The sequence below is a fragment of the Gekko japonicus genome, unplaced genomic scaffold (assembly GCF_001447785.1).
Source record: "Gekko japonicus isolate JY-2015 unplaced genomic scaffold, Gekko_japonicus_V1.1 scaffold1241, whole genome shotgun sequence".
Classification (NCBI taxonomy): Eukaryota; Metazoa; Chordata; class Lepidosauria; order Squamata; family Gekkonidae; genus Gekko; species Gekko japonicus.
The window spans coordinates 204,471-222,744 of NW_015170314.1; the positions used below are offsets into that span (position 1 = coordinate 204,471).

Here is an 18,274-nt window from a genome sequence, read left to right on the forward strand (position 1 = left end):
CTGCTACACCCTGGGGCTGTCATTCCACTCCGTGGCCTGTCATCCCAGTCCCAGAACACTCCTGCTACACCCTGGGGCTGTCAATACAAGAACTCGTGGGCACTCAATACAAGAACTCGTGGGCACTCCATGAAACTGCTGAGCAGTCGGGTTAGAACGGATAAAAGGAAGTACTTCTTCACCCAAAGAGTGATTAACACATGGAATTCACTGCCACAGGAAGTGGTGGTGGCCAGTATTCCCTCTAAGCCGAGTTAGTGTGAGCTAGCTCACAGTTTTTTAGCCTCCAGCTCACACATTTTTCTCTGAGTTCAGACAGGATGGCTCCAGAGCAAACCAATTTATGTAGGAGCCAAATGGCTCGCTCACAAATTTAATGTCAGTAGCTCACAAAGTGGAATTTTTGCTCACAAGACTCCGCAGCTTAGAGGGAACATTGGTGGTGGCTACAAGCATGGACGGCTTCAAAAGGGAATTAGATAAGCATATGGAGCAGAGGTCCATCAGTGGCTATTAGCCACAAGGTATATATAGGGGCTCTGTCTTCTTGGTGCTTGGGGGGGTCAACAGTGGGAGGGCTTCTAATGTCCTGGCCCCACTGGTGGACCTCCTGATGGCACTGGATGGGCCTTTGGCCTGATCCAACATTGGCGTCTCTTATGTTCTTATGTTCTTATTCCACTCTGTGGCCTGTCATCTCAGTCCCAGAACACTCCTGCTACACCCTGGGGCTGTCATTCCACTCTGTGGCCTGTCATCTCAGTCCCAGAACACTCCTGCTCCACCCTGGGGCTGTCATTCCACTCTGGGACCTGTCATTCCAGTCCCTGAACACTCCTGCTACACCCTGAGGCTGTTGTTCCACTGCCTGGTCTCTCATTCCAGTCCCAGAACACTTCTGTTACTCCCTGGGGCTGTCATGCCAGTGCGTGGGCTCTCATTCCATCCCCAGAGTAGTGTATTTGGGCCTTGAGGCCCTAATGGAAAATCTATTTCGCATTTTTATTGCAACTCTACTTGTACTGTAATGTATTTCAATGGAGCGCATGCAAATTAATTGGCATTCCTGGCTCCCATTTTTTCCAATGGGCCTTCAAGCATCTCCCATAGTTTCCAGTGGGCAATCCTGTCCTTCCTTTTAGTACATTCCCCACTCACTCGGAATTCAGATGCAGCGAGTGAATCGTCAGCATGTAGCTCTTTTATGTAGGAGCTTAAGTGAGGAGCTGTTCATTCATCGCGTCTGAAGAAAACCGTGCAGGACTTTCCTAGGCCGGCTTTCCTGGCTACTGCTAACTCAGACCACCATGTTAGCTCTGGCCATCCAGGGCACCAGGGGAGGATACCCCGGCAACCAAGGGAAACGGAAGGGTGGGCTAGCACAACAACCCAGGCAAGCCCAATACCCTCCACAGCAACAGTATCATAGAATGTTAGAGTTGGAAGGGACTTTGCAGGTCATCTAGTCCAACCCCCTGCACTCTGCAGGACCATAGCCGAAAGATAGCCCTACATACCTACAACATACAACATATAATTTCCACCCATTAGATCTAGTCTCGCAATCCGGAGCAGGAGAGAATAGATCTGCTCCATCTTCTACATGATAGCCCTTCCAATACTTGAAGACTGCAATCATGTCCCCTCTAAGCCTTCTCTTTCCCAGGCTAAACAGACCCCACTCTTTCAGCCTTTCCTCATAAGACTTGGATTCCAACCCTCTCACCCTCCTGGTTGCCCTCTTCTGGAAACACTCGAGCTTGTCAATATCCTTCCTAAAATGTGGTGCCCAGAACTGGACACAGAACTCCAGGTGAGGCCTGACCATAGCAGGATAGAGCGGAACAACCACCTCCCTTGATCTGGACACAATGCTTCTGTTAATGCATCCTAAGATTGCATTCGCTTTCTACTGGTTTCTTTCCGTACCAAGTCGAGGTGATGTGAAAGACCTCAGCCTGAGACCTTGGAGAGCCGCTCTGGGTACTAACCTTGGTGGACCGATGTTCTGATTCAGTGTAATGCAGCCTCATGTGACTGGAACCCAGTCTGTCAGTCGTATGCGTGACCGCAACCTGAGGCTGGGACTTCCCTTAGTCCTATCCCCCGAGATCCTTTTAAATAGAGCTGCTATTTAGCTGTGGTCCTTCTGGATCAATCGATTGGTTCCTCCAGCCGTCCCGTGGTCTTGGCTTTCAAGAGCCACCACTTCCCCCCCCCCTTGCTGGCTTGCTCACATGATCAGCGGCTGGTCTTTATATTGGGGCATCCCAGTTCCTCGGCACGGACAGCCGCTCTTTCCCCGTCCTGGCAAGGCTCAGCTCAACTCCGGCGATGCAGACTTCTGCTCAAGGAGTGAAACCAGCAAGGACCACGGCCTTCTCCAGGATGGAGACATTCTGTGCGTCCCACAGGCTCGCCTGGTAACGTGCTTCCTCACCTCTGGCGGCTTTAGATAGTCGGGGGGGGTACATCCAGGGGTCATTTCGTAGAAAAAGAGGTGCAGGAGCTCATTAGCATAACTCATTAGCATAACTTATTTGCATATGCCACCCCCCCTGACATCACCGGAAGGGTGTCAGAAGGCAACACCCACCACTCAGGCTCCACTAGACTGTTTTGGATTGCTAGCTATTGGGGGGGGGGGACGGGCAGATCTGTCCTCACAGAGGAGGGAGAGCTTGTGCCTGAATAAAACTTGGTCTTAAAGGTGCCACTGGACTGTTTTGGGCCAGAGGGCTCTGCAACTTACCTGGCTGCTTCTTGCCCTGACTGAGGGCTGCTGGGAACAGGGGGATGTGGTTTGTTGCATGTGTCCGCCCCCTGGGCTCTTTACTGCCGGAGTTCCGCTCCTGTATGCTCCTGCAGGAAATGACCCCTGGGTACATCTAGATCCCCCGGATGCTGGATGGAGCCTCAGTACCCCATGGCTTAAAGGCTGATCGGGGAATTTTGAATGTTTGCCCACAGGATTCATTTAAAAATGGATACTGATGCCGATGTTTTTTGTTCACCCTGGGTTGGGATGACAACAAGAGCGTGGCTTGGGCTAAAATGCTGTCTTGAAATTTTTAGTCCAGTACCATATTAAAGACTAACAAAATTTGTGCTAGGGTATGAGCTCATAAGGGAAAGGGAAAGGTTTCCCTTGCTCAAAAGCCAGTCGAATCTGACTCTAGGGATGTGGTGCTCATCTCCGTTTCCAATCTGAAGAGCCAGCGCTGTCCGAAGCTGTTTTCATGGTCACGTGGCTGGCATGACTAGACACCAAGGGGCACGGAACGCTGTTACCTTCCCACTGAAGCGGTACCTATTTATCTACTTGCAATTTCTTGCTTTCGAACTGCTAGGTTGGCAGGAGCTGGAACCAGAGACGGGAGCTCACTCCGTCATGCGGCACTTAGGTCTCGAAGTGCTGAACTACCAACCTTCCAGCCTGCAGCTCAGCATCTTAACCACTTGAGCCACCGCAGCCCTGCCATGAGCTCATACCCTACCACAAATTTTAGATCAAGGTGGGCAGTCATGTTGGTCTGAAGCAACAGAACAGCGTTAGAGTCCAGTGGCACCTTGAAGACCAACAAAGTTTAATTCTGGGTAGAAGCTTTCGTGTGCACAAATGCTCACACATTGAGTAAGACTTTGTTGGTCTTAAAGGTGCCACTGGACTCTAACTTTGTTCTACCACAAATTGTGTTAGTCTTTAAGGTGGTACTGGCCTCTTACTCTTTTCTGCAGCTAAAGGTAAAGGTCTCCCTTGCTCGAAAGCCAGTCGAATCCGACTCTAGGGTTGCGGTGCTCATCTCCGTTTCAAAGCCGAAGAGCCAGCGCTGTCCGAAGACATTTCCGTGGTCATGTGGCCAGCATGACTAAACACCAAGGCCATGCACGGAATGCTGTTCCCTTCCCACTGAAGTGGTACCTATTTATCTACTTGCAATTTCTTGCTTTCGAACTGCTAGGTTGGCAGGAGCTGAGGCCAGAGACGGGAGCTCACTCCGCCATGCGGCACCCGGGTCTCGAACTACTGAACTACCAACCTTCCATAGCCTGCAGTTCAGCGTCTTAAACCACCTGAGCCACTGCAGCTAAAGAGACAGACTAACACGGCTATCCATCTTCATCTTTCTCCTTGAAATGTTAGGGTTGCCAGCTCCAGGTTGGGAAATTCCTGGAAATTTGGGGGTGGGGCCTGGGGGAGGGCGGGGTTTGGCGAGGGTCAGGACTGCCAGTTCCTCCTGGGGAACTGTTCTCTTGTCTGGGAGAGCATTTGTGATTCTGGGAGACCGTTAGGCCCCTGGAGGTTGACAGCTCTAAAAGGCAGAGACCCCCAGCAGATGGACCAGATGGCGGCAATATTCCAGACCTTTTTGCCTAGCACAGCCTTTCCCTGGCCTCCCCCTCAAAGGCAGGGGTATCGTCTAGCCAGGCAGATCTGCGCTGCAGCTCCGGGTTCTTTTGGGACCTGGACGGGTGAGGCCACCACCCCAGTAAAAGGGGCCAGGGATTTCCTGACCCGAGTTGCCAGCTTTCTCTGTAAGGCCTAGGGGTTGGCATGCCTGGGACTATTTGAAAACAAGCCGAGGGTGGGTGTTCTACTGCAGGGGTCATTGGAACGGCACGCTTTAAGGATGCCCTCCCTTCCAGGGCTGTTGCCAAACATTCTGAATCCCCTGTACTGAACTCCCGATACCCTCAACTTCACCAATGAGAACCAGAGCCAGTTTGGTGTGGTGGGTAAGAGCGTGGACTCTGATCTGGGAGAACATAAGAACATAAGAGACGCCAATGTTGGATTAGGCCAAAGGCCCATCCAGTCCAACACTCTATGGGTGCGTTCAGACAGGGCATTTACAACGTTATAGGTGCCGGTTGGAATCGGTGTACTTACCGGCATTCACACGGCGAACATCTGCCTTCCGTCCCTAACCGTTGCAAAGAGCTTTAAACCGGTGTATTCTGCCACTAGGTCCCCAAGTGGTGGTATCCTGAGCGCAACGGTTGTAACCGCTTTACCCCCCGTCTGATCGCTCTCCACCGTTGTAGAGTCACTTCCGTTCAGAAGCCCAAGGCTTCCGATTTTCGCCCACCATTCTTTTTTAGGTTTGCGATATGCGCTTGGGCGAAGCTTCGCCCCCGCGTTTGTTTAAAAAAAGAAAAGAAAAGGTCCTTAGTTTAAGGTTTTAGAGGAGTCCAGGACCTCAGGGAGGTCAGTTTGCTCTTTAAACTTTAAAGGTAAGTCCTCTCTTCAGGGCATGCTTTTCGGGACGGGGTGTTTTGCGCATGCGTGAAGATCGCCATTCTGTGGATGGCTGCCTATGCACATGAGCAAACTGAGTTAAAAAAACAAAAACAAACCGCCGACGCCCGCTGTGTGTGAATGGGCATACAGCGATGGGCTCCGCAGACAGGAGGTAAGTGTGATCGCGTTTCAGCCGGCATAAACTGCAACGGTTCCAACTGGTACAGTTTATGCCGGCTGAAACGCCCCGTCTGAACGCACCCTATGTCACACAGTGGCCAGAAATACCAGGTGCCATCAGGAGGTCCACCAGTGGGGCCAGGACATTAGAAGCCCTCCCACTGTTGACCCCCACCCCACCCAAGCACCAAGAGGACAGAGCATCACTGGGTTTGATTCCTCATTCCTCCACATGCAGCTGCTAGGTGACCTTGGGTCAGTCACAAGTTCTCTCAGAGCTGTTCTCTCAAGGGCAGCTCTGTCAGAGCTCTCTCAGCCCCACCTACCGCACAAAGGAGATAGGAAGCTTCTCTGAGACTCCCTCGGGGAGTGAAGGGTGGGGTATAAATCCAATCTCCCCTCCCTCCCTCCCTCCCTCCCTCCCCCCATGCCACCTCATAAAAGGAGGCTCTCTCTCTCTCTCTCTCTCTCTCTCTCTCTCTCTCCTGACTTCTAGACTGTGCATTGTTCTCCCCAGGCATATTTGGAGAGCCAACGTACTGTAGAAGTTAGAGCTAGGAGCTGGGAGACCCAGGTTCAGATCCCCCTCTGCTATAGAGGTTTGCTGGGTGATGTTTGGCCCGTCACCCACCCTCAGCCTCACAAGGCTGTTATGAGGATAAAATGAAGGAGAGGAGAATGAGGTAAGCCATTTTGGGGAGAAAGGCCAGTTATAAATGAAATAAATGCATAAATAACCCCATACATACAAAGCTTTGTCAAGCCATCATTGGCGGGGTTGACAAGCTATCCTAGAAACATAGAGCTGGAAAGTACCCCAAAGGTCATCTAGTCCAACCCCCCTGCAAAATGCAGAAAATTCACAATTGCCTCCCCACAACCCCCTCAGTGACCCCTGCTCTATGCCCCAGAGGAAGGCAAAGAACCTCCAGGATCCCTGAGCCAATCTGGCCTGGAGGAAAATTCCTTCCTGATTCCCAAAGTGGCAATCGGCATTGCCCTGGGCATATAAGAAAGGGCACAGGAGCCGAGCCGAGCCAAGCACTGGCTCCTCCCTTCCCGCCCGCTCTCTCTCATGGTCTGCCTACGTTCACAGAACCAGCATTGCTGTCAGATGGCCATCTAGCCTCTGCTATGCAAGGAGGGAAGGATATCAATAAAATTTACGCCAGTTTGGTGTAGTGGTGAAGTGTGCGGACTCTAATCTGGGAGAACCGGGTTTGATTCCCCACTCCTCCACTTGCCCCTGCTGATGTGACCTTGGGTCAGTCACAAGCTCTGGCACAGCTGTCCTTGAAAAAGAGCAGTTTGTGTCACAGCTCTCTCAGTCCCACCCACCTCACAGGGTGTCTGTTGTGGGGAGGGGAAGGGAAAGGAGTTTGTAAGCCGCTCTGAGACTCCGAGTGAAGGGCGGGATATAAATCCAATCTCTTCTTCTTCTTCTTCTTCTTCTCAAGAGGAGGAGAGCCCACCCCCCACCCCCGAGGAAGCCTGTTCCACTGAGGAGCCACTCTAACCTCCAGGAAGTTCTTCCCAATAGAACTGCCTGAAATAAAAGACTGAACATCTGAGAAAAAGTAAACGAGCGGTTATAAATCCAAAACAGACTGGGTAGCCGTGCTGCCTCTCAGCCTGTGCCCACTCACCGATCCAGGGTCGTTTTTCTTTCCAGCAAACGTCTGAGTGAAGCGGAGAACCAGAAGTTGTTTGGGAAGTGCAGCCGGAGGCATGGGCACAATTACAAAGGTGAGGAACGTCATGTCCCTTCGTGATCAGGGACTGAGCACGTGGCCCCCAGTTTCTGTGCCCAGTGGGGCAAAGAGCGGCTTCCTGGATGGGGTTGCCAGCGTCCAGGTGGCACCTGGAGATCTCCTCTTATTACATCGATCTCCAGACTGTGGGGACGACACCCTCTGGAGGCATGCCCGGAGGTCTATGTTCCCACTGGGAGATTGGGCAGTAGCAGGGCTTTTTTTGTAGAAAAAGCCCAGCAGGAACTCATTAGCATAATAGGCCACACCCAACAGCAGAAACGCATCAGCATATTAGGCCACACCCCTGACAGAGCAGCTCATTAGCATATTAGGCCACACCCCCACGGTACCAGAAGTGTGGTCATTCAGCCACACCTACCTTTTGCTTCTTATTCTGTTTACCTTGTTTTTTGTCAAAACCCAGGGCTTTTTTTGTAGCAGGAACTCCTTTGCATGTTAGGCCACACACCCCTAATGTAGCCAATCCTGATGAGTTTCTGCTGTTGGGTGTGGCCTATTATGCTAATGAGTTCCTGCTGGGCGTGGCCAACTTGGGAGCCAGCCGGAACTCCGTTCCTGTGCGTTCCTGCCCAAAAATAGCCCTGATTATAACCATTGCATTTCTCTCTTAAGGGCACAGAAAGTGCCCTACTGAGCCAGATCAAAGTCACTGCACTAAATGATTCACAGAGTTAAATTACTAGACAAGTTATAAGGCACTGTGGTCTATCCGACTGTGTTTAGCTCACTGAAACTAAGATCCTATGGTGTAATTTTACATAATTTAATGTGTCCTGTTAAGATTTATGCTTTGCTTCGATTCTGGTTTTTAGAGGACATATTGTCTTTTTTTGTGTGTCAGTCCTCTTTTGGGGTCTTTTTAAGACACTGGTGAAAATGTCCTCTTTTTGGGTTGGAAGGTTAGGAACATTCCTAGTTCGTAGCGATTATCGCAGCTTAAATAGTAGGGGTGTTTAGCCTGTCATAATGATCCCTTGTTTGAAGTCTTCAGTCGGGAAATAGGCCCTACCTTTTTTGCTTTTCAGGATACAGTAACCCTAGTTCTTAGATTTCGGATTGGTTCGACAGCCCTAATCCTATTGTATTGTTTACTGAATAGCCCATCATGTCGATTGTACGGATTCACTTTGTGTAAACCGCCTTAAGTCCATGTTGAGAAAGGTGGACAATAAATAATGTAAATAAAATAAAGAAACAAATATAAATGCAGCCTTTTGTTTCCCACAGTGGCTAGCCAGAGGCCTCTTGGAAACCCCTAAGCAAGTCATGAAGACAACAGCTCTTACATAAGAACATAAGAGATGCCAATGTTGGATCAGGCCAAAGGCCCATCCAGTCCAACACTCTGGGTGCGTTCAGACGCGGCGTTTGCAATGGTATAGGTGCCGGTTGGAATCGGTGTACTTACCGGCGTTCACACGGCAAACATCTGCCTTCCATCCCTAACCATTGCAAAGAACTTTAAACCGTTGTATTCTGCCACTAGGTCCCCAAGTGGTGGTATCCTGAGTACAACGGTTATAATCGCTTTACCCCCACCCCCTTCTGATCGCTCTCTCTGTGTCACACAGTGGCCAGAAATACCAGTGCCATCAGGAGGTCCCCCAGTGGGGCCAGGACATTAAAAGCCCTCCCCCTGTTGACCCCCCCCCCAAGCACCAAGAAGACAGAGCATCACCTGCCCCAGAGTCCCTATCTATATACCTTGTGGCTAATAGCCACTGATGGACCTCTGCTCCATATGCTTATCTAATCATACTTGAAGCCGCCACCACTTCCTGTGGCAGTGAATTCGATGTGTTAATCACTCTTTGGGTGAAGAAGTACCCAAAGAAGAAGAAGTACTTCTTTTCTATCTCTTCCTTAATATGGTTCCCTCCCTCTCCCCATACTGCTTTTGAACAGAATGTTCCATTTCGCTACCATGGCCAACACAAATGTACCCTACTTTTCACTGCCCCCTTTATTGCAAACTTACTTTGCCAACCATGTCCCAGTGGATAAGCACAAACCATTCAAGATGATCTGTAGCCTTTTCAGACTTGGGAGTGTTTTGTGACATGTCCTTTTCTTCCTTCTTCCTAGTTGTGGTGACTGTCCGTGGAGAGGTAAGTGAAGCAAGGAAGGGTGGGTGAGTCTGGGACAGAGCTTAGGGGTTATTTGGCTTGGGTATAAGCCTTTGGGGCCACCGTCTGTATATCGGGGGCCACCATTTGCATTATGGACAACTTGTTTGTGACTGAAGATCATGCTAGAACTGCCGTCACGGTCACAAAGAATGCAGGTGCAAGATTGTATTTGCTGACCACCACCACCCCCACTGTCCTGCTGTAAACCAAACAGGGTTGCCAGCTTCCAGGTAGTGGCCGGAGATCTCCTGGGGTTACCACTGATCCCCAGGCAACAGGGATCAGTTCCCCTGGAGGAAATGGCTGCTTTGGAAGGTGGACTCTATGGCACTCCAAACCCCGCCCTCCTCAGGATTTGCCCCCAAATTCTCCAGGTGTCTCCTGACCCATAGTTGGCAACCCTAACACCAGCTCATGATAACCCACCTCCCAGGAAGTTTTTGTGATGTGGTTGAACCAAAGGGGCTGAAACAGGTGGGAAAGCTTCAGCCGCAATGAAACGCGATGCGTATTTACAACTACAAGGAAATTTATGCTGCAGAGGCGTATGAGAGAGATTAAATCATGGGACTGAACATAAAAATTGTGAGCTGGGGTTGGGGGGGAACAATCATTATTATCCTGGGCATATAACAGAAGGCCACAAGAGCTGAGCATTGGCTCATCCCTTCCTGCCCTCTCTCTTAAGACCTTTTATCCAGGGGTCATTTCGTAGAAAAAGAGGTGCAGGAGCTCATTAGCATACCTCATTAGCATATGCCACACCCCCTGACATCACCGGAAGTGTGTCAGAAGGCAACACCCACCACTCAGGCTCCACTGGTCTGTTTTGGATTGCTAGCTATTGGGGGTGGGGGAATTATGCAGATCCGTCCTTGTAGAGGAGGGAGAGCTTGTACCTGAATAAAACCTGGTCTTAAAGGTGCCACTGGACTGTTTTGGACCTGGGGGTGGGGTGCTCTGCAGCTCACCTGGCTGCTTCTTGCTCCTTGTGGCCCGAGGCTACTGGGAGTAGGGGGTGGGGCTTGTTGCATGTGCCCGCCCCCTGGGCTCTTTACTGCCGGAGCTCCGCTCCCGTGCGCTCCTGCAGGAAATGACCCCTGCTTATATCAAGTCAGAAGTCCACAAGGAAGGCCTTTGAACCAACCACTGAAGCCGTATCAATATGCCTCTTGCCTACTCGGTCCAATAGTGTGGCACACAGAGCCTCTGGGCCCCTCCCACTCGACATGGTTGCGGTGCTTGCCAGCCTCTAGCCATTCCTCCCTTCTACTAAATGAATATCTTCAGCAGCAGCCTCAGATCCTCAGATGCAGTTCCTGTTACCCAAAAATAGATTGCTGACATGGCCATTCGTCTTCTTTCTAGATCAATCCCACGTCAGGGATGGTGGTAGACCTGGCAGATTTGAAAGCATACATGAAGGTAAGGGCATTCGTTCTGCAGAGGTGGTGCACAGGCAGGTGGGTGATGTGAAAATGGAAACACACTGGAGAGATGGTTCCCTCGCCCAGCTCTGCTTGAGCATCTTCACTGCCCTGCCCAGCATTTATTTATTATTTATTTTTTGAATTTTTACCCCGCCCTCCCCACAAGCGGGCTCAATAAGACAGCTGGTGGCTGAATAGACACAAGTCTCGCCAATTTCAGGATCAATTTTGAGTTTGCATGGTTGCTGTTAAGGACCTGATAAGCTTGCAAAGCAAAGTAAAAAAGCTTTATTATTGCAGAAATTTCAGGTTGAAAAAGCACAGTGATTTTTCCACCCACCCCCTGCAAAGCAGGGGCAGAGGAAATGCCTGTAATTAAATAAAAATTATGATGGACATTGTATCATATTATAAAGTGACGAGGAAGCATTGGCACCTGAAAAGATCCTTCTAAAGACATGGTTCAAAAGCACGAGTGCCTTAGCTATGTGCATTCTGTATCACACCAGGCAGCAGGGGCCGCATCTAGTAAAGACAGACTAGAAATGGTTGTTGAAATCCCCAGATCCACAGAAAAGGACACACGAGGCAGGGCCTTTTCAGTTGCAGCCCCACATTGATGGAACAACGTCCCCAGGGCCTAGGTTCCCTTTAAGCTGCGCCAGGCTGCACTGGTGCACCGATTTCCCCTGGCCAGCACAGCAATTTTTACCACAGCATAGGGGCAGGAGGTTCCCTTCCCAATGGCCATGCAACACGGATCCATTTGCTCAGGCAGGACAGAAACACAGCAGTATGCTTTGTGTTTCCTAATCTGGGCTGGCCCCACCTCCCCTCAGCTGGGGTTTGCTTGCCCTGTGAAATGGGGCGCTGCTACCCTCCCGGGCAGTCCTCTGCCTCATGATCCTGGGGATACCCTGGCCCAGGAGGAGGACTGCTCGGCTGCCCAGCTTCTGTCCTTCCTGAAGTGAGTTGCCTGGTTGTTTGTTTTGTCTTGGATTGGAGAGCTGGCCTCAGCAGAATGCTAGAGGCGATCTGGTTGCTTCTGATGCTTTGCAAAGTGACTCTCTATGCTCTTAAGCCTGGGAGGTTAGTTGAGGGGGGGGGCGGCCTCAGCAGCGTGCTGGAGGCAATCTGGTGGCTTCTGGTGCTTTGCCAAGTGACTCTCTGTGCTCTTAAGCCTGGGAGGTTAGTTGAAAGAGGTGGTGGTGGGGAGCCGGCCTCAGCAGCGTGCTAGAGGCGATCTGGTGGCTTCTGGTGCTTTGCAAAGTGACTCTCTGTGCCCTTAAGCCTGGGAGGTTAGTTGAAGGAGGGGGGGGGAGCCGGCCTCAGCAGCGTGCTAGAGGCGATCTGGTGGCTTCTGGTGCTTTGCCAAGTGACTCTCTGTGCCCTTAAGCCTGGGAGGTTAGTTGAAGGAGGGGGGGGGGAGCCGGCCTCAGCAGCGTGCTAGAGGCGATCTGGTGGCTTCTGGTGCTTTGCAAAGTGACTCTCTGTGCCCTTAAGCCTAGGAGGTTAAGTAATACAAATATGGTCCATATAAATATAAATAAGTTTAATATAAATATATGGCTTGTAATACAAATGATACTAGTTTATATGTTGTTTGTACACTTAATTTAAAAAAAAATGTTGGCCCACTCACAGTTTTAACGCTAGGACCACTTTTGGCTCACAGGGTAAAATTTCTGCTCACGAGACTGCACACCTTAGAGGGAACATTGCCCAGTGCCCATCACTTTCGATCTTCAGAAGGCTCTTGAGGAAAGTTAGTTAGGACTGCATTTGGCTAGTTTAGTTTTTATTTATTGGCAGTCCAAATTGCGATTGTGCGCTATAGTCTGGTGTGTGTGTGTTTAAATTGTTGTTTTATTTACGTGGTAAGCCGCCTCGAGTTCCGCTAGTAGAACGGTGGCTAGTAAACGTTTTAAATCAGTCAAATCAATAGCATCAACCAGCCATGGCTCAAGACCATGGTTCTGCATGTCTCTGTACCCTTAACGTGGATTAAAGAAGCAGTTTACAAAAAGAGGAGCATTTCACACATTCTCATTATCCAGGATGAACCAAAAAAATCACATTTCCTGGCCAAGATTTGGCTGGACCATGCAGAATTCCAGTGTCTTTGAGCGCAAACATATAAAGCTCTTGGGGAAAGTGGATGGATTTGTCATATCCTAGTCGTCTTTGCTCTTCCCTTTGGAACCTCAGCATCGTGACCCACTGACAGTACTTCTCTGCCCCTACCCAGGAGGCGATTACAGAGCCCCTTGACAGAAAAGACTTAGATAAAGACATCCCCTATTTTGCCAACATAGTAAGGTAAGTAGCCGGGATTCTTGGCTGACAGAAATTCAACCGCGGGGGCCTCGTTTGCATGGACTTAACCTAGCTCTGTACTTATCTGGAAGGCAGGGTGATTGCGGGGCTACCCAGAACCCAGGTCAAATCCTGGCAAGTTCTCATGTCCAGTGTTACCTCTGATCCCTGCGCGTGAGCAGCCGCCCATGAACAGAGGAAGCTCCGCTCAGCAGCAGTCTGGAGCCACGCAGGGTCTTGTACAGCCCGTTGCCCATTTTAAGGTTACAGCAGTTTAGTCTGCTCAGGATGTGGGAGAGGGGAAATTAGAGGGAACATGGCTCGTGTCCTGCATTAAAATCAGTATACCATGAAGCCATTTTATAGCAGGGGTCGTTTCGTAGAAAAAGAGCTAGGGGAACTCATTAGCATAACTCATTAGCATATGCCACACCCCCTGACATCATAAGGCCCGGCAGTGGACCTGCAAGGCCGGCGGGAGTGCGAGGAAGCCCCACCAAGGTGCGCTATAGTCTGGTGTGTGTGTGTTTAAATTGTTGTTTTATTTACGTGGTAAGCCGCCTCGAGTTCCGCTAGTAGAACGGTGGCTAGTAAACGTTTTAAATCAGTCAAATCAATAGCATCAACCAGCCATGGCTCAAGACCATGGTTCTGCATGTCTCTGTACCCTTAACGTGGATTAAAGAAGCAGTTTACAAAAAGAGGAGCATTTCACACATTCTCATTATCTAGGATGAACAAAAAAAAATCACTTTTCCTGGCCAAGATTTGGCTTGACCGTGCAGAATTCCAGTGTCTTTGAGCACAAACATATAAAGCTCTTGGGGAAAGTTCATGAATTTGTCATATCCTAGTCATCTTTGCTCTTCCCTTTGCAACCTCAGCATCGTGACCCACTGACAGTACTTCTCTGCCCCTACCCAGGAGGCGATCACAGAGCCCCTTGACAGAAAAGACTTAGATAAAGACATCCCCTATTTTGCCAACGTAGTAAGGTAAGTAGCCAGGATTCTTGGCTGACAGAAATTCAACCAAGAGGGCCTTGTTTGCATGGACTTAACCTAGCTTTGTACTTATCTGGAAGCAGGGGTTTTTTTGTAGACAAAGCCCAGCAGGAACTAATTAGCATATTAGGCCACACCCTGACAGCACAGCTCATTAGCATATTAGGCCACACCCCATGTTACCAGAAGTAACCTTTTGCTTCTTATTCTGTTTACCTTGTTTGTTGTCAAAACCCAGGGCTTTTTTTTTGTAGCAGGAACTCCGTTGCATGTTAGGCCACACACCCCTAATGTAGCCAATCCTAATGAGTTTCTGCTGTTGAGTGTGTCCTGTTATGCTAATGAGTTCCTGCTGGGCGTGGCCAACTCGGGAGCCAGCCGGAACTCCGTTCCTGTGCGTTCCTGCCCCAAAATAGCCGTCTGGAAGGCAGGGTGATTGCGGGGCTACCCAGAACCCAGGTCAAATCCTATCAAGTTCTCATGTCCGGTGTCACCTCTGATCTGTGCGCGTGAGCAGCCGCCCATTAGCAGAGGAAGCCCCGCTCAGCAGCAGTCTGGAGCCACGCAGGGTCTTGCGCGGCCCGTTGCATATTTTAAGGTTACAGCAGTTTAGACTGCTCAGGATGTGGGAGAGGGGAAATTAGGGGGAACATGGCTCGTGTCCTGCATTACAATCAGTATACCATGAAGCCACCTTATAGCGAGTTAAATCATTGATCCCTCTAGCTCACTGTTGTCTACTTTGGCCTCAAGCAGAGAAAAGGTGTTCCCCAACGTATCTTACCTGGTATCTTTTGACCGTAAATGGCCAAGACTGAACCAGGGACCTTCTGCATGCAAAGCGAGGGCTCTCCCAGTAAGCTATGGCCCCTTAAAGGTAAAGGTTCCCTTGCTCGAAAGCCAGTCGAATCCGACTCGAGGGTTGCAGTGCTCATCTCCGTTTCAAAGCCGAAGAGCCAGCGCTGTCCGAAGACGTTTCCGTGGTCATGTGGCCGGCATGACTAAACACCAAGGTGCACGGAACGCTGTTCCCTTCCCACCGAAGCGGTACCTATTTATCTACTTGCAATTTCTTGCTTTCGAACTGCTAGGTTGGCAGGAGCTGGAACTAGAGATGGGAGCTCACTCTGCCATGCGGCACACTCGGGTCTCGAACTGCTGAACTACTGACCTTCCACAGCCTGCAGTTCAGCGTCTTAACCACTTGAGCCACCGCAGCTCTTGCAATGGCCCCTTAGCAAACTCCTAACCTCCTTGTGCACAAAAGGCTCGAACTAGCCTAACGTTCTCTTCTGCCTAATTTGTCTCTGTCCTTCTCCTACTCTACAGCACAACAGAGAACCTTGCCCTGTTCATCTGGGAAAACCTCCAGAGGCACTTGCCCGCCGGGGCCCTTTACAAAATAAAGCTGTATGAAACAGAGGAGAACAGCATCATCTACAAAGGAGAGGCGCCTGCTCCAGCCAAAGACAAGAGCATGTGTACAGCGCCTCTGCTCCCCCCGGATGGAAAGAAGCAGCTTTGTAACGGCCTAGAAAAGTGTGACGGGCCCAGCCAACTGGTTCTGCACACCCAACCGTCCCACTTCAAAGAAGAAGATGCTGTAAAGTCGTCTCCCTGCTTGAGAGGAGATGGATGGTGGGGTCCCAATTAATTACTCTCAGCATTCCACAATTAAGGATAACATCAGTCTCCAATTTTGACATATTTATTTCCTTCACTGTTCCCCCCCAGAATCGAACCCAAACAAATGGTAACCATATAAACTAAGCCTATTATTCCTGTTTGATCCTTGAATCTGTTAAACAGCTTCATTCTGCTGTATGATAATTTACTGCTCGCTCTCGACCTATATGTTTAGACTCGTGATTTCCATTTTGTTTGTGTCTCTGTCTTGACCCTAATTGGCCCTTCCTGGCCACTAAACCCCGCCCTTTCCTATATGTTATGGTTGAGGAAATTGTATTTAGCTGTATCTGAAGAAGTGTGCTTGCACATGGAAGCTTATACCTTGAATAAAACTTTGTTGATCTTAAAGGTGCCCCTGGACTCAAACTTTGTTCTGGTCCTTCTCTGCTAATGGCTCAGATCAGAACCTGGAAGTCTACTATCTTTCCTAATGAAAGATCGGCATGGTACCATTTGGTTTTCCACCTTTATCAGTAAGTTCCAGAAATTAGGTATTGCGATAGATTCTCTTCTTTTATGTGATGAACTACATATTATAAGAACAGTTCAACAAAGACTTATGGATCATGAATTTCAAAAAATGTTCCCCCTGCATCCTCCTGTTTGCTCAGCAGCCAGTCTAGGTATCTAGTACCAAAAACATGGAGCGATGCTTCACTACTTTACCATCTTAGATTCTCCACTCCAACGTCATGCCTTTACTCTGGCCCACCTGCATGGCTTTCCATCGAAAGTTCTCTATGGCAGATTTAGGCAAATACCCTTTCCAAAAAGGCTGTGCCCACGTGAACGGGGAACTCCTGATTCCTTATCCCATATTATTTTGAAGTGCCCATTATCGGTGTCCCAGCGCAGTCTATTTTTATCTAATTACTTTCCAAATAACAATCTTACAGATGAGAAAATGCTAAGTCAGCTTTTAGAAGGTGCAAAACCTAAAACCACCATGCATTGCAAAGTTTTTAAGCAGAAGCTTATAAAAGCAAAATTGAAACACACCTGTAGATTTTAACCAACTAAAAGATGCCTGCTCCTCTTTGATATTTTATATTTGATACACTATTATTGATTATGATTTTTAAATGCTGTTTTATGCTCTATTTATAATATTTATCAGACTATTCATATACGCACTGATAATCGTATGTAACTATTGCTGCTTTTTATGCCAATAAAGGTATGTGATGTGAAGCTGCACTCTTTTTGGAACTTTTTAAGTCTGGGGGAAATTCACCATTGGACTCACATTGCTGGCACAGTTTACTAACTTCTCCACTCTGGTTGTTTCCTCACTGAGCTTTTGCTCAATGTTCCATCCCAATATTCAGCACGTTTTAAGGCGGATTTTGCGAAACATCATTGTGCCGTCATCTACCCTCCAGGTCTTCCTCAGCTTTGCTGTCCCGCCCCCCCCCCAAAAAAAAGAAAAACAAACCCCTGCTCTGGTACAATCTTTCCAGAAAGACTGTACTCAAAGTTAGTTTGGGATCTGCGTGGATGGGAACGGGCAGATTTCCTCCCCATTTCCCCATGCCCCTCCCAATAGCTCCTTAAACCAGTGGGCTTTGCCCATTGTCTTTTTCAACTGGCCGCAGGTACATAGCTTTTTGTTGTTGTTTAGTCGCACAGTTGAATCCGACTCTTCGCGAACCCATGGACCAGATCACGCCAGGCCTTCCGGTCTTCCGCCGTCCTCTGAAGTTGGCTCAACTTCATGTTCGTTGCATCCATGACACTGTCTAACCATCTCATCCTTTGCCGTCCCCGTCTTCTTTGACCTTCAATCTTTCCCAGCATCAGGGTCTTCTCCAGTGAGTGTCCTAACTCTATACGGATTTATTTTAAAAAATGGTAAAGAAAGTACCTGTTACAAAAAAATGGCTGATATTAGGGGGAAAAACAGGATATCATCATGCGGAGTCTCTGTTGCTGCTGCAAATAAGAGCAGAATCCCTATCTGGAAGCAATTCCTCTCTTGCTTTTGAACTAGCAAAGGAAGGGGTGGGCGGGCAGGCAGTGATGCGCGTCTTGCCTGAATAGGTTGGCACAATTGATATCTTTTTTTCCCCCTACAGCGGACACCAGCACGTGAATCATAACTCCTCGCCTGGTCATCTGAGGCAAGCATAAACCGCCTCCGGGCAGGGAAATGTTAAACAAGCAGAATGCTTGTGTTGTTCCAGGGGTTTTTCCCTTCCCTTTCCTTTTAAGAAACAAATGGCCAACGTGCGTCTGTGGTAGGCAGGCAGAAATGTTTAGGGAAAATGTACATAATGCTTGTGGATTTATGCGCAAGACTGTGTCTATCGGGTCATTCCAGGACTACCTACCAGCCCGTTTGAGTCCCAACATAAGAAAGCCTCCAAGGAGGGCTGCCTTTTCACCATGAGCCTGTGTAGGGCAGGGAAGTGGTGCTCTGCTGTTGAGCGTGCTCATGGCAATCTGAAAGACTGTCTCCTTCCACATGTCCCTGTGCCCAAATACGGTCATCAGGCAGCCACCTGTGGGT

The 18,274-nt window shown here is 49.3% G+C and overlaps 1 protein-coding gene across 1 annotated transcript in view; it reads left to right on the forward strand.

Annotated features, from left to right (window-relative positions):
- LOC107116137 (6-pyruvoyl tetrahydrobiopterin synthase-like) overlaps positions 1-15,730 on the forward strand; it is a 52,384-nt gene extending 36,654 nt beyond the window's left edge. Inside the window, exons 5-6 of the mRNA XM_015418011.1 lie at positions 13,997-14,067; positions 15,406-15,730. Of these exons, the coding sequence (XP_015273497.1) occupies positions 13,997-14,067; positions 15,406-15,730 (396 nt within the window). The remainder of the gene's footprint in view (positions 1-13,996; positions 14,068-15,405) is intronic.
- Positions 15,731-18,274: the final 2,544 nt, after the last annotated feature.